General features: G+C 43.7%; 2 protein-coding genes across 4 annotated transcripts; both read right to left on the minus strand.

Moving 5' to 3' along the window:
* Positions 1-2: 2 nt before the first annotated feature.
* Positions 3-3,423, minus strand: LOC110799185 (putative disease resistance protein RGA1). Of its 2 annotated transcripts, XM_022004401.2 has the most exons (2): positions 785-3,423; positions 3-555 (listed from the first exon to the last, which is right to left on the minus strand). In XM_022004401.2, the coding sequence occupies exons 1-2, from the start codon at positions 3,263-3,265 to the stop codon at positions 550-552; spliced, it is 2,487 nt and encodes an 828-aa protein (XP_021860093.2). In that variant the 5' UTR covers positions 3,266-3,423; the 3' UTR covers positions 3-549. The 2 variants fall into 2 exon arrangements, with proteins under 2 accessions (XP_021860093.2, XP_056698915.1); XM_056842937.1 differs by having other exon boundaries at positions 3-3,423.
* A 523-nt stretch (positions 3,424-3,946) lies between these two features.
* On the minus strand, positions 3,947-9,203 carry LOC110799183 (putative disease resistance protein RGA4). Of its 2 annotated transcripts, none has more exons than XM_056842936.1 (2): positions 8,576-9,203; positions 3,947-7,926 (listed from the first exon to the last, which is right to left on the minus strand). In XM_056842936.1, exon 2 carries the CDS (start codon positions 7,814-7,816, stop codon positions 4,376-4,378), a length of 3,441 nt encoding a protein of 1,146 aa, XP_056698914.1. In that variant the 5' UTR covers positions 7,817-7,926; positions 8,576-9,203; the 3' UTR covers positions 3,947-4,375. The 2 variants fall into 2 exon arrangements, with proteins under 2 accessions (XP_056698914.1, XP_056698913.1); XM_056842935.1 differs by having other exon boundaries at positions 3,947-7,939.
* Positions 9,204-20,127: the final 10,924 nt, after the last annotated feature.

Genomic DNA, 20,127 nt, shown 5'->3' on the forward strand with positions numbered 1-20,127 from the left:
AGGGGGAGAAAAGCAAATTAGCATTCATTCTGTTTGTGAGAGAAAAGCAAAAAATTGTTTATAAACAAAACAAATGAGAATTGGTAATTAATCAAAGCATTCATAAACAAATCCTTGCTACCTGTTGATAGATATTGAAAGTAGCTAATATTTGGATTCTGGAGTATTATGCCTAATCTCCTTAGAACAGTTCAATAGATCATCTTTCTGCATTCTGACAAAATTATTAGAAGCATATCATGAAACAGGACACTTTCACAAATTGGATAAATGATTCGATTTATCCAGTCAGGCCTTTTAATAACAAAACTGATAAACAGTGAATCTGATGGATTTCATGTTCTTATTCCTATGAACTCAAATCTAAAGTACAGATTACTAGAAAGTTGGCATCATAAGTGATTCAGTTGGAACCAGTGGGCATCAGACATCTTTCCTTGACCTCCGAGTTACTATACCCTGTATCTTCAGTTTCTGGCATGATGTAATTTCAAGGGAGCAAAGGAAGGAAAGGCGGTTGCCTCTGAACACCATTCAACTTGAATTCTTTCAGTTCTGGACAGCGAGGAAAGGTTGTCAGATTACAACAATCATATATTGTCAGATGAGAAAGCTGATGGAGTGAATATGAATATGAATTTGATTCTGATTCTGATTTTGATTTCCACCAGCCCTTCAACTTTGGCATACTCCAAAGCCCAAGCTTTTCAAGGGATGGAAACAAAACCAAGTCAGCATCTGCAGATGTTGCTGCATCCCCATCTCCATTAATCTTACTACTTACCACATACTCCACTTTCGACAAATGGGTTAATTTAAGGAATTTCAAATGGCGCAGATGACCCATCAATGGAAGGTGTTTCATCCTTGTGCAAAAATAGAATTCTAATTGGACAAGATTTGGGAGACAAGTTTGGAGATTCAATGATGAGACCCCCCAACTCGGAAACCTCACTCCTGGATAGTAGTCCAACTTCAACTTTCTGATATTAGGATGGGGTTGCAGACCTTGCAACAATGCTTCTGAATTGTTATTCGCCCTACTGTCATCACTCCACAAATAACTGATTTCCCTCAAATATTGAGCTTTTAATAGAAATCCCCCTCCATTAGCTTCTATTGCGTCTTTTCTGACACCTTTTTTAACGATGATCATCATGGTGTCACTGTGATTATCGAACATTTTCAAATCTGCAAGCTCACCAACACCACCTGACCCCGAATTCAAAACATTGGTTCTTCCACTCAATACAAACCCTGTCAGCTTTTGCAGAGATGTCATGCTATTCATCCCCCAAGGCATATGTGTCAATCCCCAGCAAGATTGTATATCCAGGTACCTAAGATTAACTGATTTCCTCAAATCCCTTGGCAACTCTTTGAGGTTGTAACAATTACGTAACTTCAATGTTTGCAAGTTGTAAAGCTTCGCAATAGATGTGGGTAATATAGAAAGACAGTCATTATCTGAGAAGTCGAGAAATCTTAGATGCAACAGTTTACCTATCTCATCTGGTAACGTTTTCAAAGAAGAATTATGTAAGCTTAATACCCTTAAATATTCCACTTTTGATAACATAACAGGGGTTCTTAGATTAATATTTAGAACTGAACGCATCCTTTTCATCTTGGTGAGGTTACTATAACTATCTTCACTGGTACTTCTATCAATAAATATATGGAGTGTTTTCTCGCTAAAACACCTTGTGTTATACTTGAACAACAGGATTTCTGTTCCTGATACTTCTTTAGCAAGATCATGAATCAGGTCATGCATTTTGCATGATACAATTTCATCAGTACCCTCGGCCCGTTCTACATCTTGGAAGAAACACCTCTGCAATAATTGCTTGAAATACTCCTCACCTACATCTTCAAAACTCTCTCCATCTGATGACATAATGAAGCCGTGCGCCATCCAAAGACAGATCAAATCTTCCTTGATAATCTTGTAATCCTTGGGGAATATAGCACAGTAACTGAAGCAATTCTTCAAATGGAACGGAAGATAATAGTAACTAATCTTCAAAACAGGTACAATGCCATTTAGCTGATCATCATGTTTTATGTTTGCCAAGTCAGTGTTTTTCAAATATTGCCACCTATTCTCACCCTGACCTCGAAGAAGACTTCCAACAACCCTTATGGCAAGTGGAACATTGGCACACTTTCGTACTATTTCTTTACCTATTTCAATTAAGTGTGGCTTCATTGGAAGTTCCTCTGGTTTAAGTGCCATTCTCTCAAACAAATTCCAAGAGTTTTCCTCTGAGAGGCCCTCTAATTCATGTATCTGTGTACTTTCGACAATTTCTGCCACCATTTTGGAACGAGTAGTCACTATAGTCCTGCTTCCTCTCCTACCTCCAATCAGCAAAGTTTTTAATTTACGCCATTTATCACAATCCTCGTTCCAAACATCATCTAAAACAAGGAGATACTTCTTCCCATTAAGTTCTTTTCTAAGCTTCAACTGGAGCTGCTCCAAATTCAGTCCATCTGGCTTGATTTCAGGGTTTACTGCAACAAGGGTTTCACCAACAAGCGCTTTGACGTTGAAATCATCAGAGACACAAACCCACATTTTCAGAGGGAATTCCTTTCCAATCCTGTCATCATTATAAACCAGTTGGGCAAGAGTAGTTTTCCCCAGCCCTCCAATCCCAACTATGCTAATAAAAGAAATATCCTCCTCAACACTACTGTCTAATAACATATCCACAATTATTTTCTTATCATTATTTCTCCCAATAATCACATCTTCCTCCTCGCACACAAAGGAGTGTGTTTCCCTTGGGTTATTTTCGAGACCAACCGAGTGTCTCAACCCAAAGTCATGGTGATGATCTTTGACAATATCATCCAACATTTCCCTGATCTTTTTGATCTCTTGGGACCAAGTAAAAGCTGAGCTAAGCTGATTAAAACGAGAGAAGAAAATGGATACCTCTTTACTGAAGTTGTTACCTGACATGAGCTGCTTGCGATGAGCAAGTGTGGTAAGCTTGTCAAACAAGTCATCAGCTAGGTAAAGAGCTTCCTTGAGCCTCTCAAGTCTGCCACGTTCGACATTGGTGCGGCGACCATTGTGCAACCGCTCTTGAACTTCAGCATCAAGAAGGACATTCTGGATGGTGGACATGGTATTCTTGAGTTTTTTATGCTGAGACTTGACACCCAATAAAGATTGAGTCTCCAACCAAATGGGAGAGGCCAGCAGTTGGAGCACAGTTTGCACAATTGACAGACCTCCTGCTATATCCATCTAGATCAGTTGGTTTATCTTGTGAATTAGTGTTGCTTTTTTTGAGGAATGTAAAGGAGATGAGGATAAGTAATGGGGTGAGTTTTAGTATGAATGTTTTTCAAGATTGGATACCTTTTTTGTTGCCAACTTCAAAGATATTATTGCAAATTTGCAATAAATCTGTCTTTTAGCAAATGTAGTTGACTAGCTAGTTAGTAGTACAATATCTTGGTATTGAGTGTCATTATAAATAACTAAATAAGTCATCTTCCAGGAAAGCAGATAAAGGGCCGACATGTCATGTCACAGTTTCTCAACATCTAGGTGTAGAAACGAATTTTTTTATTTGCTGCTACTGTATTTATTTAACAATATAATCTGGCTGTGAATCCTAATTATGTTTTGGTTTTTTTTTGTTTGTTTGACAATAAGTAATTGAGTTTTAGGTGCCACAGCAAGTTGCAATCTTATGGTCCCAGACATCCACGATGACCATGCTCATTATGGACACGGGATTATAATATTTACTAAATTTTTTATACACGCGATAAGTGTGTGACAATAAAGATGTGTATTGACTAAAATCCCTTCCAAAAAATTAAAAATGTTTTACTACGTATTTATTTAGTAAAAAAAAATGATCTTTTCTCAATTTAAAAATGTTGGTGTTTAAAAAGAGTGTAGGGAGTTGTGCTTGTGCAGTTTTAACTTCCCAAGCTAAGTTCAAACATTATGCATTGTAGTTTATACAGTAGCATTGTATAGTTCAAATGTGTAATAAGTTATATTTTAAACAAAATAACTTGCAGCCAGTTGCTCTCTAACTGTTCCGGGCTTGCGGTATTTCCCGATACCAGTCGAGCTGTTTGGTTTTGAACTGACCTTTGTTCTCTGCAATACAACATAAAGTTTTGTGTATGTCCAACAGCATGATAATACAACTGATATGCAGCCAAGTATATCTTCCAATCCTTCATGCATATGGTAATTCTCACATCACTACATAGTGAAGTAGTCCTTGTTACTTGTTAGTAGCTAATGCTAAAGCCTTAGATATGTCAAGTAAAATTTGAGATAAGGAAAAACTCAGAAGAAAAAAAAAGGAAATGACAGTAGTGAGCTTTTCAATCATAAAAAGTTAATGTCGTGGATGTGTTGGATGCTTGGCCAGTCGGCACCAGTAGGGTTTCGGCATCTTTCCTTTAGCTCAGAGTTATTACATCCAAAGAAATCAAGTCGTTGTAAGGAGGTGAGGTGGCGCATCTCTTCCGGCAGTGACTCCAATCTTCTGCAACTCCAAATATGCAGGGATTGGAGAGATGACAAACAGGGTATCCATGGTGGAAGTGCTTCCAAATTTACACAAAATCTGATTGTCAGAGACTGGAGGGCAGTCAAGTGGTGCATCCCCTTTGGTAGCTTCACAACCTTTGGGAGTGTCTCTAATACCAAGGAACAAAGAGTGGGGGCAAGGCAGCTCCAGGGCTTGTCAGTGTAACCACCATTAGAGGTGATGTTACTGGTGTTAACATCTTCTTCTTCATCATCCAACTCCAACTCCTTCAGATTGACCAATTGTAGGGACTTCAGGGAGGTGAGATGCTCCCATAGTCCTCTCCTTGGCAGCCTCTTCAGTTTGGAGCAAGAAGCAATTTGAATGGAGCGAAGAGAGGAGACACGACTGCTTCGGAACACCTCCCCTGCTTCCCCTGTTATCAATTCTTCCATATTCTTGATACCTTTTATATCCAGATGAGATAGGTGCTGTAAACACTCTGCAGGCAGAGAATTCATATATCCCCCGTTGATGTTGTCTATCTCTACCCTTACAACATTATTCATTGGTGTTGTGAATTGAAAAGAAAACTTATCTGAGAAACCAATTATAAACTGTAACTTTTCTAGTTTCGGACAGACAGGATAAGTTGTTAGACTACTGCAATTATCTATAATCAGATGTGAAAGATGAGGGAATGAATAAGATTGCAACTCTGGTAACAATTGGTTTTGTTGCTGTTCCTGCTGCTGCTGCTGCTGCTGCTGCTGCTGCGTGTTACTGCTTGATTCTGAATCAAACTTCCACCATCCCTTCAACTTTGGCAAATCCACTAGCACAAGTTTTTCAAGGGATGGAAAGAATACCAACTCATCTTCTGCTCCTACATTATCTCCACAAATATTATGACTCTCCATGTACTCCACTTCACTCAATTCATATAACTCGAGGGCTTTCAAATGACGCAGTTGACTCATCAGCGGAAGATGCTCCAACCTTTTACATTTATGGAGTTGTACTCTAACAAGAGTTGGGAGACAACTTTGGAGATTCATTGATGAGCCTCCCCAGCACGGGAACCTCACTCCTGGATAAAACCACAACTCGAACTTTCTAAGGTTAAAGTGGGGTTGCAGCCCTTGCATTAATGCTTCTGAATTATTAATCCATTCATCACTATCTTCATCACTACCATATCTTTCTTGATAAGGCTCCCTACACAAGTATATGTTGATATTCCTTAGGTATTGTTTGTTTATCAGATATCCTCCTTCCCTAACTTGTGTTGCATCATATGTCCAACCTCTTTGCACCTTGATTACCATTCTACCTGTGAGGTTGTTGAGATCTCTCAAATCTTCAAGACTGCCACCAGATACCCCGCCTAACACAAACCTTGTGAGAGTATGCAGACTACTCATACAATTCATCCCTTCTGGCATATGAGTCAATCTTTCGCAACCATGCATATTTAAATGTCTAAGATTAACTAATTTGTTCAACTCCCTTGGCAACTCTTTTAGACGCCAACAATTCCGTAACTTTAGTGTCTGCAAATTATAAAGTTGGGTAATGGAAACAGGAAGCACAGATATTAGATTGCCAGATAGGTCAAGATATCTTAAATGCAACAACTCACTTACCATGCTTGGCAACTTTTCCATCTCAGTGTACTGCAGATCTAATACCCTTAAATATCTCACTTTTAGAACCCGTTCAAACAACCTTAATTTAAATCCTAGGAGGTTGTTCTGCAGTATTATAATTGTACGCAATCTTTTCATGTTGGTTAAATTACGGCCAGAATTACTATCCAATAATGTATGTCGAGTTTTATCATTGAAACAAGTTGCATCAAAGATTTCAGTTCCTGCAACTTCTTTAGCAACATCATGAATCAAATCATGCATTTTGCACGATATAATTTCACCACTCTCAGCTCGTTCAACATCTTGGAAGAAGCACCTTTGCAACAAATCACTGAAATATTCATCACCTGCATCTTCAAAACTCTTTCCATGTGATGTCATAATGAAACCTTGAGCCATCCAAAGACAAATCAAATCCTTCTTGATAATCTTGTAATCCTTGGGGAATATAGCACAGTAACAAAAGCAGCTCTTCAAATGGAATGGAAGATAATAATAACTAATCTTTAACACAGGTACTATCCCATCTTGTTTAATTTTTTCCAAGTCAGTATTTTTCAAGCATTGCCATCTGCTTTCACCTTGACCTCGAAGAAGACTTCCAACGACCCTTATGGCAAGTGGAACATTAGCACACTTGCCAACAATCTCTTTTCCAATATCAACTAAGTGTGCCTCCATTTGATGTTTCCCTTGTTCAAGTATCATCCTTTCAAACAAATTCCAAGAGTCTATCTCAGAAAGACCCTTCAATTCATGTGTATGATGGCTTCCTACAATATCTGCCACCCCATTTGACCGAGTAGTCACCAAAATTCTGCTACCCCTCCCCCTCCCCCCTCCAGTTAACAAAGTTTTCAACTTACGCCATTCTTCACAATCCTCGTTCCAAACATCATCCAGAACAAGGAGATATTTCTTCCCATCAAGTTCTTGCCGAAGCTTCATTTGGAGCTGGTCCATATTCAGACAATCTTGACCAGCCTTGTTGGTTGCAGCTGCAAGGATTTTACCAAGAAGCACTTTCACATTAAAATCATCAGAGACACAAACCCACATCTTCAGAGGAAATTCCCTCTCAATCCTCTCATCATTATAAACTAGTTGGGCAAGAGTAGTTTTCCCCAGCCCTCCAATCCCAACTATGCTAATAAAAGAAACATCCGCCTCAACAGTAGTGTCTTCCAATAACACATCTATAACTATATTCTTATCATCATCTCTCCCAATAATTATATCTTCCTCTTCACACACATAAGAGTGAGTTTCCCTCGGGTTATATCTCAGTCTGCTGTCCTCGAAACCAACAGGATGATGTTGATGTCTCAAACCAGAGTCATGGTGATGATCTTTGACAATATCATCCAACAACTCCCTAATCTTTTCAATCTCTCGAGACCAAGTGAAAGCAGAACGAAGCTGATTATAACTAGAGAAGAAAAGGGATACCTCTTTAGTCAATCTGTTACCCGGCATGAGCTTCTTGCGATGAGCAAGAGTGGTAACCTCGTCGAACAAGTCATCAGCTAGGTAAAGAGCTTCCTTAAGCCTCTTAAGTCTGCCACGTTCAACGTTGGTGCGACGACCATGATGCAGCCTCTCTAAATCTTCAGCATCAAGGAGGACATGATGGATAGTGGACATGGTGTCCTTGAGTTTTTCAAGCTGAGACTTGACACCCAAAACAGATTGAGTCTCCGTCCAAATGGGAGAGCTCAGCAATTGCAGGATAGCTTGCACTAGTGAAAGACCCCCTGCTACATCCATCTAGATCTCGTATAAGTGTGAATTAGTGTTGATTTTTTGAGAAATGCTAAGGAAATGATGGAGTCAGTTTTTAGTGCGAATGCTTTTTATGATTTGATACCTTTTTGTTACGAAGTTTCAAAGACATTATTGCAATAAACTTGTCATTTAGCAAGTTTTTCTTATACTAGTATATTTTGTGTGGTCAGACAACAAACCATAGAATTAAAAACTTCTCCTCATTGTCACTCGCTTTAGGAGTATTATCTTTGCTTTACTCTATTTGGCAATTATCTGTTAGTTAGTTTGACTAATTTTTAATTATCAGCTGATTTTACTTGCTTTGAAATTTGAATTAATTGTTTATGCAAAGTGTTTGATAAATTAGTTGTTAATTATTAATTAGTTAATGTGTAAAAGGGTTATTAAGGACATTGACAAATTAGGTACCCGATAAGAAGTGTATTTTAGACAATTAAAACAAAGTTATCATTTTCACCCACTTTTTCAAACATCAAATTTTGACAATCCTCTATAGGTCTTTAAAGGAGCTTTTTCAAAATTAGCCCTGCCTTTCGTAGTTTCAGCTATTAATTTGTTTAGTTAGTTACAAAAATGTAATTAATTCAAAGATTTATAGTTGTGAATATTACATACCTGTGCAAATGTTCAGTTGCACATTTTGGCGAACACCTTGTGAGCATGATGCTTCCCTTCTTCACATGTATTCTTGAAGCAGACTAGCAGGCTACACCTGGGATGAAATTTTCCGATGACTGACATTGAAGTTGAGATGAATCTTGTTTCCTCTGCATAACTGCCTTTGGTGGCATTTATGTTGATTGTTGACATGTGTGGTGCAATAGTCTCTCAAGTCTCTATGAAATGATTACTGCTCTTTAAAAATACAGTGAAGGACAAGGATATATTAACATAAATTCTCAAGAAATACATAGTATGGTGTCAATTCAAGAAACGGAGTAGTGTTTATCAGAAGAACGAAGAGTTTGAAGAGGAGCAGAGGAGGGAGAATGAAAAATGGAGGGAAAGGAGGGAGGAAAAGGAGAGAAAGGAGAGTCAAAATGAAGAGGTGATCAAAACAAGGGGCCAACAATTTGTAAGTGCTTCTTATCCCATTTAAGTCATTAGACTGAGTAAGTTTGGGAAATTTTGTAAATTTTGTAAATTTTCTGTACACTTTGATGAACTGATGATTGGATGAACCTGTGTGGTTTAAATATGTGTTTGGACTTGTTCCGGTGTTGTAAATATGGAAACAATGGGTTTCGAATGAAGGCCCTTTTGTATGTGTTGAAGATCTTGCTTGTTTGAATGAGTAGAGTCCGAATTCACCTGCACAAGAGCAAAGTCACTAGCCTCGGGGGTGTTTCCGAGGAAATCCCCTCCGATGCCTAAGTAAGAACGATGCTCGGATTCTAGAGAGAAGTTCTCTAGAAGAGTAGTCTTAAGGCGATAAATTGGACGTACCTTGAGGTGTGAGCCTTGGCGGCCTATTTATAGTGTTTGCATAATAAATGCCCATAGGTCATTTATTGCTTTTGGGCCTTGGGCCTTGATGGATGGCTGACTAGCCATTGGTAGGTTTGATGCTGTTTGTTTAGAGCCATTGGGCTTTGGACTTAGTGGCCCAATTGAGAATCAATTGGGAGCCCAAACAACATGCCCCCCAGACCCGGTCCATTTAGAATTAAATGGGTGGGTTTCCAGCTGTCAGAAGTCCGAAAGTTCCCTCTCTTTTTCGAAAAGGGATGATTTGCATTGATGACAAGTGTTGGGAGTTGTATTGTGTCGTGGAGATCGTGGGTTGAGGAAGTTGATGCGCCCCTTTTCTTTTCTATAAATACGGGGTGCTTTGCTCTTTTCGAACTTTTTACTCCTTCTTTCAAACCCATTCTCTCTCTAAATTCCGGCGATCGCAGTGCAATTTGTTTCTTCAGATCTACGAAATTCGGCCAACTTTAGACTTCGGGAACTTGTGTCGTTCGTTTTATCGGCGAATTCCGCTTCGGAAAAAGGTAATTTGTTTCTGAATTCTCCTTTTTTCTTCGTTTTTCCTTCTACCCCTCAATCTCAACCCCAGACCGAGAATTCGCGGCCATGGCAAAGAATAGGGGCAAGAGCAAGTTCGTCGTTGGCTCCTCTAGTGAGAGGGAGAACGTGCCTTCGGGAAGGTTACCGAAAACTTCGAGGGGTCGGCCTTCGGAGAGGCCGGTGGAGAGGCGTTCGACTGGTTGGGATGCTTCCAAAGATGATGTTGTTGGCGGGTCTAGCGTGTCTGAACGCGCAACTTCTGGTAAGAAAGCTGGTTCTTCGGGTGTGCGCCGCTCTTACCCTGAGTTTCCAGTTCATTGGACTGAAGCTGATCCGCAGGGCAAGTATGCCCCGATTCTGCATGAGACCACTAAGATCGATGGTCCTTTGGAAAAATCGGTCAGTGGTGACTGGTTGGTGGAGGCGAAGCTGGGGAACTACCATCGGAGGGCCGAAGAGTTATACGGAATCCAGCACGCCTTGGGGTACTGGTGCGAGCTTCCCGACCAGGAGCGTCCTCGGGTGACTCATCCGCCGAGGGGGTTCATCTCTGTGTATACTCATCATTTGGAGAACGGTCTCCGCTTTCCTTTGGATCCCTTCATTTCCGAGCTCCTGGTGTCGTACAACATCAGTTTGGCCCAGCTTACCCCCAAATCTATGAGGCACATCATCGGATTTAGATGGGTGTGCGATTTTATTAACTTTCCATGTTCTGTTGCCGTGTTTCGGGATCTGCACGATCTGTCTTTCAACCACGCTTCCAAGGGGGATGGGTATGGTTGGTGGACCATCATCAACAAAAGATCCCGAAGGAAGGGGGAGCCGAACTACATTACGGCCTACCCTTACCTCAGCTCTGATCATAATTGGAAGACGGAGTGGTTGTTCGTTCGTGTGCCGACAGATCCGAAGCATCCACATTTTTACCGCCCTCCGAAGTGGTTTGTGACTCCTGATCCTGATATGCGAAGCGTGGCTGCTCTGGATCGGAATCATCACCACTACGTGGATCTCCTCCAGTGGTTTTTGGCTCGGGAGGACAACTACAAACTGCCGTCCAACTGGCTCCCGAACCTCAACTATATCTTGCGGGAGGACATTCTTGCTGTTGCCGGTCTCAGCAGGATTTTTGACAGGGGTAGGTGTCTTTCGGCTGGGACCGTTCTTTAGTAAGTTTGTCCTCCTCCTTTTTGTCTCGTTTTATTGACTTTGTTTTGTGCTTTGTTTCTGCAGAGTACGGTTTTAGCTGCGTTGATCCTGTGGTCTTGGGCATTTCTTTGGATCTAAAGACCATTCACGACTCGGCTCCTGATTACAAGTTCGGAAAAGAGAATCCTCGTAATCCTCGCTTGAAGGATTACGTGCTGTCTCCGTCGGGTGTCGCTCGGATATCTGAAGTTCGAGCTGATCCGTGGGATTCTGCCTCTTCTCCCGAAGCTGTTCCAGGGAAGGTCGTGCTCCCTGATTTGAGGACAACCTCGGATCCGGTGAGTGTTTCTATATCTCGAAGTCTTTTGTTTGTCTTTCTTTCTGGTTGGCCGTCGGCTAACGTCTTGGTCCTGGACCATCTTTTTAGGGTCCTGGGACTGACGCTGTGCCGCGTGCCGTTCCTTCGGTTTCATCTCCGGCTCGGATAGATATCTCTTTATCTAGGAACCGGGTACTTCACGGTTTTTTCTTTATTCCTTCCTTTGTCTTCTTTTACATTTATTGACCCTTGGTCTCCTCTGTTTAGGATCAGCGCAAAAGGAAGGGTAGCACTCTTTTGAGGCCTTCCGCGCATCCGAAGAAAGCGAAGGCTTCTCAGTCCTCGGAGAAGGTATTTGTTCTGACTTGGAGCTTTTTGTAGTTCGTTCTCTCTTTTTCCGAAACTGACCTTTGAGCGTTTGCCCTGTAGGAAGCGGTTTCGGAAGTCATGCCTCCTCCCAAAAATCTCCTTCACTTCATGCCCTTGCCAGGGCAGAAGTTGAAGAGTGTGGTGGTTGCGGAACCGCCGCCCGTGGACCAACCGTTGGCTGAGGAAGATACCATCCCCTCTCCACTGAAGTCGTCTGCTGCTCTTGCAGAGGCTCGGGCCCAGAAGGCGTCTTCCGAAGGTGACACTACTGCTGGGGGTTCTTCGAAGGATGCTCCCCTAGGGGCTGCTCCTGAGACTCCCAAGAGTTAGGGATTCGGGCAGTCGTCTTCTTCAGAGTCGGTCGGTTCCAGTTGAGGACTTCCGAACATGTGCTTGCATTTCCCCCTTTTGCCTCGGCGCTGCGTTGTACTCATTTCTTTTTGTTTTCTTTAGTACTTCGGTAGGCCGGTATTGTCTATTGATGGCTGCCGATTTTAACTGTTTCATTTTGTTTTCAATTTTTGAGGTTTTCAATGTATTTGTACTCCCCCCAAATATTGAATAAAAAATGAATGTTTGTTACTTGGCTGCTTCTTTTCAACTTTGTACTTTCGCAATTTTAGGTCTTTGAATCCGTAGATATTTCGAGCTCCTCTTCTCTGTAGACTTGCTAAAAACCTTTTGATCTTGCGAGCTCTTTAAATCCGTAGATCTGTTGAGAGACTCTTTAACTTTGCGAGTTCTTCAAATCCGTAGATCTGCTAAGAGACTCTTTAGTTTTGCGAGTTCTTCAAATCCGTAGATCTGCTAAGAGACTCTTTAGTTTTGCGAGTTCTTCAAATCCGTAGATCTGCTAAGAGACTCTTTAATTTTGCGAGTTCTTCAAATCCGTAGATCTGCTAAGAGACTCTTTAATTTTGCGAGTTCTTCAAATCCGTAGATCTGCTAAGAGACTCTTTAGTTTCCAGACTCTTCAAATCCGTCGATCTGCTCAGAGGTTTGGATTGTTCTTCCGATCTCTTGTGGTTCGGAAACCTGGGCAAGAGATCGTTAGTCTGCCTCTTAGTTATGCCTTCGGAGATCCGTGGATCTGAGCCGGAGTTTTATAACTTGATTCGAGCGACTGTTTGTGGCGAACAAGTTTTATTTGGTTATCGCGAATCCGAGGATTCTGGACGATTCCCTGAATTGTATGATTTTGGTCATTTCTTGCATTTTATCAAGGAATGGGCAAAGTCGACCTGTTTTTAGTCTCGGATTGATCAGATCCGAGGCTGCATATATATATAAGGGGACAATAAATATAGAGATAAGTTTAATGAAACACATGGTGCCAATGGCTTTCCTCTTCTCATTAAACAACTTACTTGGTCTACAGACAGAGATCATACAAAATATTTTTTGAGAACATCGGTATTCCAATGGTTCTTCAAAATTGTTCCATCTAACTGTTTCAGCATAAACGTGCCTGGCCTCTTTTCGGAATGGATGATGTATGGTCCTTCCCAAGTGGCTGAGAGTTTGCCATGGATCCGTCCTTTCTGAACCGAGGCGGCGTTTCTGAGCACTAGATCACCGACTTTTAGGGGTCTGGCGTTGACTCTTCGGTTATAATGCTTGTTGACCCTCTGCAAATAGGCTGCGTTGAGTGTCCTTGCATCGTTCCGAGCTTCGTCCAGTAGATCGAGAGCTTCAGACAGAAGTTGGTTGTTGCTTTCTCCTTGGAGCCCATCATACCTGTTGTATGCCTGGATCCTCAGGCTTTCTGTTCCGATTTCCACAGGGATTACAGCTTCGGATCCATATACAAGGTGGAACGGTGTTTGCCCGGTAGCTTCTTTCTCAGTGGTCCGAAGGGACCATAGCGTTCCGGGTAGCTCTTCTAACCACTTGTTTTTGTCATCCTCGACTCTTTTCTTGAGTGCATTGAGGATGAGTTTGTTAGCAGCTTCGGCTTGTCCGTTGCTTTGTGGGTGACAGACTGCCGAGTAAGCTAGGTGTATGCCGAACTGTTTGCACCACTTTTGCAACGGGGTGTTGTCGAACTGTTTCCCGTGGTCGAAGACCATCAGTCTTGGTATGCCGAATCTTGTGATGATGTTCTGCCATATGAACTTGCGGACCTGAGGTTCGGTGATGGAGGAGACAGCTTCGGCTTCGATCCATTTGCTAAAATAGTCGACTCCTACAATCAACCACTTCTTCTGGTTCGTCGCTGAGGGGAAGGGACCAATGATGTCTAACCCCCACTGTGCGAATGGTAAGGGATACAGTGTTGATTGTAGGGTTTGAGCTGGTTGATGGATGGCTGGTGCGAACTTTTGGCATTTCTCGCATTTCCTTGCCATCTGCTTTGCCTCGGAAACCATAGTGGGCCACCAGTACCCAGCCCGAAGGGCTTTATGTGCCAATGTCCTGCCTCCGATGTGGTTTCCGCATATCCCGAGGTGGATTTCCCTTAGGATGTAGTCAGCGTCTGTTGGACCCACACATTTTAGCAGCGAAGCGGAGAATGATTTCCTCATGAGCTCTCCTTCAGCGCTGATGATGAACCACTTGTTGAATCTTTTCAGTTTTCTTGCCTGCAGCTTATCCTCGGGAAGTTCTCCCCTTTCTTTGTATGCAACTACTGCGTCCATCCAGCTGGGTTCGGTACGTAAGCTGCATACTGTGGTGGGTAGCAAGTCAATGCTTCTCTCTTGGTGAACTTCCACGTGGACCGACCTGTTTAGGTCGATGAGTGTTGAGCTTGCGAGTTTTGACAGTGCATCTGCTTGCGTGTTTTGTCCTCGGGGGATGAGAATGACTTCAAAGGATCTTAACTTTGACGTTAAGGACTTAATTTTTGCTAAGTAAGCTGTCATGCTGGGCCATTTGGCCTCATACTCCCCTCGGATCTGGTTGGCTACAAGCTGGGAATCAGTTTTGAGGCGAACATGCTCGGCTTCCAAGGATAAGCAAAGTTCTATCCCTGCGATTGCGGCCTCATATTCGGCCTCGTTGTTAGTTGCTTTGAAGCCGAACTTCAATGCATACTCTATACTTTTCCCCGTCGGGGGAATTAGTACAACTCCTGCTCCTGAGCCGTTTACTGTGGAAGATCCGTCAGTGAAGACCTCCCAAGTGCTTTTCGTGTCATCCAGCATTTCTTGGTATGAGCATTCGGCCAAGAAGTCGGCCAACGCTTGTGCTTTGATTGCTGTCCTCGGCTGATATTTGATGCCGAACTCTGATAGTTCGAAGGCCCAGGCAGCCAATCTTCCTGACCTCTCTATTTTGTCGAGTACTTTCTCGAGCGGTTGGTCAGTTAGCACTGTGATCTGGTGGGAGTCGAAGTATGGCCTCAGTTTTCGTGCAGCTACCACTACTGCATATGCGACTTTCTCGATGAGCGGGTACCGGGTTTCGGCCCCTATGAGTGTTCGGCTGGTGAAGTAGATTGGCTGTTGCTTCTTTTCTTCTTCTCGAAGAAGCACTGCGCTGACGGTTCCAGGGCTAACTGCGACATATAGGTATAGGGTTTCCCCCTCCTTTGGTCTGGCCAGTGTCGGCAGTTGAGCTAGGTGGGCTCTGAGTTGCTGAAAAGCTTCTTTTTGCTCCTGTTCCCATATCAGTTCGGGATCCACTTTCCTCGGGACCCCCTTTTTCTTGACTGGTTCTGCTTCTCCCCCGGGGAGGTTCTTTGGTTTCAGTGCTTTGAAGAAGGGGGCTCCCTTGTCCGAGGCTTTTGATATGAACCTTGTCAGTGCGGCTAACCTGCCGGTTAGCCTCTGCACATCTCTCTTGGTCTTCGGCTCGGGTAAATCCAATGCCGCTTGGACTTTGTCTGGGTTCGCATCAATTCCTCTTTCGCTCACCATAAATCCGAGGAACTTCCCTGACTTCACCCCGAAGACGCACTTTTTTGGGTTCAGCTTCATGCTGTATTTCCGCAGATTTCCGAAGGTCTCTGCCAAATCTTTGACATGGTCTTCCTCCTTGATGCTTTTTACGATGGAGTCATCCACATAGACCTCCACATTCCTCCCTTTCTGGTCGGCGAAGACGTGATCAACTAGCCTCTGGTAGGTGGCTCCGGCATTTTTCAAGCCGAAAGGCATCATTTTGTAGTTGAACACTCCTGCGCTTGTGATGAACGCTGTCTTTGCCCTGTCATCGGGGTGCATGAATACTTGGTGGTAGCCTGAAAAGGCATCCATGAAGCTGAGCAGTGCATGGCCGCTGGTGGAATTAACCAATTGATCTATCCTTGGCAGGGGATAGCAGTCTTTGGGGCAGGCTCGGTTCAGATCTGTGAAATCTACGCACATTCGCCATGAGCCGTTCGCTTTTTTGACCATCACCACGTTGGCCAGCCACTTCGGATACATGCATGGTTCGATGAATCCGGCCTCTTGCAACTTTTTTACCTCCTCGGCGATGGCTTTGTTTTTCTCCGAGGAGTAATTTCTCTTTTTTTGCTTGATTGGCCGAGCTTCAGCGTTGACGTCCAGCTTGTGACAAATCAGCTTCGGATTTATCCCTGGCATATCTGCTGCTGACCATGCAAAGATGTCTTTGTGATCCCTGAGTAGTCGGATCAAATCGATTCGGAGCCCCGAGCTTAGGCCCTTGCCTATTCGGACGCTCCTGTCTGAATTATCTTCGAGGAAGATATCCTCCATTTCTTGATCTGGCTCAGGAGACAGGGTTTCGGGGCGAGCATCAACTTCTGCGGGAGATAGGCTGCTCGTGCTTGCTTTTCTCCTTTTTGCCTCGCTTTCCTCTCCCGTGGCTCCTTTTTCTTCCTCGGGGCCGTCCCCTAGTTTGGGTTTTCGGACAGCAGTGTGGCAGGTTCTTCTCGCCACTTCTTGATCACCTCTGATTCGTTCGGCGAATCCTGCATCCGAGACGTATATCATCAGCTGATGGTATGTGGAGGGGACTGCTTGCATCTTGTGGATCATGGTTCTTCCCATGATTACGTTGTATACGGAATCGCAATCCATCACCAAAAATTCGTCCCGAAGGGTTTTTGCTGCTTGGCCTTCACCCACCGTGACTGGCAGGGTGATCTTTCCTCGGGGGATAGCTGCGGATCCGTTGAATCCGATCAGAGGATAACTGACTTTCGTCAGTGCTTCCTCTGATTCTTCGAGAATCAGCTGTTCGAAGCAGTTTCTGAAGATGATATTGACGGCACTTCCTCCGTCGACTAACACCCGATGTACGTTGTGGTTATTGAGGTCCATGGAAATGACTAGGGGATCGTCATGTTTGTACTGGACTCCGAAACAATCATCAGCAGTGAAGGTCATGTTCGGGGGGTGTGGCTGGTTGTCTCCCACCGCGCTGAAGTTGACCCGATGGGAGAGGGCTCTTAGGTGCTTCTTGCTGGCCTGGCCAGACTTCTGCCCCCCGAACACCACCAGGATGTCGTTTTTCTTGTGTCCTGTTGCTTCGTAGACCCTCTTCTGGGGTTGCTCATGTTGTTTGCCACTGGCGGCCTTTTCTTTTTCCTCCCTTCGGTCTAACAAGTACTGTTTCAGGTAGCCTCGGCGAACGAGGTCCTCAATATTGTCTTTCAGCGAGTTGCATTCTTCGGTGTGGTGACCGAAGTCATCGTGAAACTCGCACCACTTGTTCTTGTTTCTCCGAGCTGGGTTGGACTTGAGCTTCCCCGGTAGTTTCCACTTTTCATCATTTCTGTTGAGGCTAAAGATCTCTTTTCGGGGCAGAGCTAGTGGAGTGTAGTTAGTGTATTTGGGTTGAAGTTCACCCCTTCTCCCGTCTTTCTTCGGGCTCATCTCTCTAGCTCCTACTTTCTCCTTCCCCTTCCTTGAGCTGCCCTCGGGCTTGCTCTGGATATTCTTTGTGTCTCTCGGATCCGACGATCCTTTCAATCTTGCAGCGGCCTTGTTGAACTCTTCGGTTCTGATGAACGCATCGGCCATTTGGAGCACGTCAGCTATTCTGGAGGGGTTCTTCATTGAGAGTTCGTCTCGGAACTTCCCTTCCTGGAGCGCGTGTTTCAAAGCGAAGATGGCCACGTCTGGCTGCAAGTTTGGTATGTTTGTTGATTCCTTCATGAATCTGGCCATGAATTCTCTTAGACTTTCGTCTCTTTCTTGTTGGATTGAGGTCAGTTCTGCTGTGGTTCGCTCGGGGCGATTGTTGCTCACGAACTGTGTGCAGAATCTCTTTTTCAGCTTTTTCCAGCTCTTGATCGATCCCTTCGGCAGCGATCTGAACCACTCTCCCGCCACTCCGGTTAGCGTGGTTGGGAAATATTTACACCAACATGCTTCGGAGTAGGGACTCAGGAACATTTGCTGCTCGTAGGAGATGACATGATCCCTCGGATCTGTGATTCCGCTGTAGGTTAGGTGCGCTGGCAGTCTTACCTTCGGTATTTCTTCCATGATCAGCTCGTCCGAGAAAGGGGATGACGTGGGAGTCATGATTCTTTTCCCGAGTCTAGCCCTGATGCCTTCGTTTGCCGAGGTTCTGTGATTAGAACGTTCGGGCGTACGATGGGGGCTAGGGGTTCGATCATGCCTCCTGTCTCTTCTTCTTTCTCGGCTACTGACCTCGGGTCGTTCGCCAGATCTGCTTGACTCACCTACCCCGAGTCTCGTATGGATCGAAGGTCTTAACCTTGAGTGGACCGAGGGCCTCAACCTGCTGAGCACCGAGCTTCGGATCCGAGTGTTACGAGTAGTCGATTCGCTTTGGAGAGCTGTTGGAGTAGGCGATGGTCTCGCAAACCAATCTGGTTGCTATTGTGCCCTTTTTTGGGTGTCCCACGTGCTTTCCATCCATCTCGACGTCAAGTGTGTACCTGTCAAGGGAAGGAGTTCTCGTTCGGGTCTGGACACTTCTACACTGGGTGGCTCGTTCAGCCTTCGCCTGGTCCTCCTCTCTTCTCTGCGGTCCTTTGCCAATCCTTGCTGCTTCTCATTGAAGAGGAAGTTTTGCATGATGGTCATGGCCGCAGTGAGCTCTTCCCTAGTTGGAATCGGAGGTCCTGCGTTTGTGGCGGTCGTAGCTCTGCTTGGCTGTGACCTCGCCATCGATTGAGGGTGCTCCTCTTGGTCAGATTCTGAATCTGACCGCACCATCATATCGTCGTCATTGTTGTTAACAACATCATTAACCATTTTCGCGGAAAGAGGTGATTGATGTCTTTCAAAGGCTTTGAAGTGTTCTTCCCCACAGACGGCGCCAAATTGTTCCGGTGTTGTAAATATGGAAACAATGGGCTTCGAATGAAGGCCCTTTTGTATGTGTTGAAGATCTTGCTTGTTTGAATGAGTAGAGTCCGAATTCACCTGCACAAGAGCAAAGTCACTAGCCTCGGGGGTGTTTCCGAGGAAATCCCCTCCGATGCCTAAGTAAGAACGATGCTCGGATTCTAGAGAGAAGTTCTCTAGAAGAGTAGTCTTAAGGCGATAAATTGGACGTACCTTGAGGTGTGAGCCTTGGCGGCCTATTTATAGTGTTTGCATAATAAATGCCCATAGGTCATTTATTGCTTTTGGGCCTTGGGCCTTGATGGATGGCTGACTAGCCATTGGTAGGTTTGATGCTGTTTGTTTAGAGCCATTGGGCTTTGGACTTAGTGGCCCAATTGAGAATCAATTGGGAGCCCAAACAGGACTTATTTTGGTTTGCCTTGATTTTCAATTTCAAGTTAATTTTTTCAAGTAAAAAGTGTTAATCCGTATTTACAAAAAAAGGTAAAATTAAAAAATTAAAAAACGAGTCCAGTTTTCGGGTAACTGTATCAAAAATGCAGTTATCGTTCAATCGGTGACTGGTAGACCTGTCAAACGGGTCGGTCGGGTAGGGTTGTAAAAAAAATATTTTCGGGTTCGGGTTGAATTGGGTCGGTCACTTTAGGGTTCAGGTTTACAAATGCTTGTTCAAGACTCAGAACTTTCGATTTCGGGTCGACCCAACGGGTTGAGAGATTTTAAAACGCGCATTATATTTTCATTAATTTAGGTGATAAATATACAAAATATGAGCAGAAATTAACAAATTTTCCTACACAAGTTTATATTTAGTCAAATTCAACCATAAAATGACGTATAATTCAAATTAAAATCATATTACACACAACCATAGTAAAAACAACGTGTTTATTATGCTTAAATTTTCTCATAATCTCATTTTTTAGTATAAATACAATGATTTTTAATCGATCGGGTCCAAAACGGGTTCGGTCGGGTTTTAACCATTACTTTTCGAGTTGCTCGGGTTCGGATAAAATCGGGTTACGGGTGACAAAATCTTGTTCAGGATCCAGTATTTTCAGGTCGAGTTTGGGTCGATT

The sequence above is a fragment of the Spinacia oleracea genome, chromosome 4 (assembly GCF_020520425.1).
Source record: "Spinacia oleracea cultivar Varoflay chromosome 4, BTI_SOV_V1, whole genome shotgun sequence".
Lineage (NCBI taxonomy): Eukaryota > Viridiplantae > Streptophyta > Magnoliopsida > Caryophyllales > Amaranthaceae > Spinacia > Spinacia oleracea.

Bases quoted from the DNA above. Each gene is read 5' to 3' on its own strand.
- LOC110799185 (XM_056842937.1), bottom strand. From the start codon at position 3,265: ATGGATATAGCAGGAGGTCTGTCAATTGTGCAAACTGTGCTCCAACTG.
- LOC110799183 (XM_056842935.1), bottom strand. From the start codon at position 7,939: ATGGATGTAGCAGGGGGTCTTTCACTAGTGCAAGCTATCCTGCAATTG.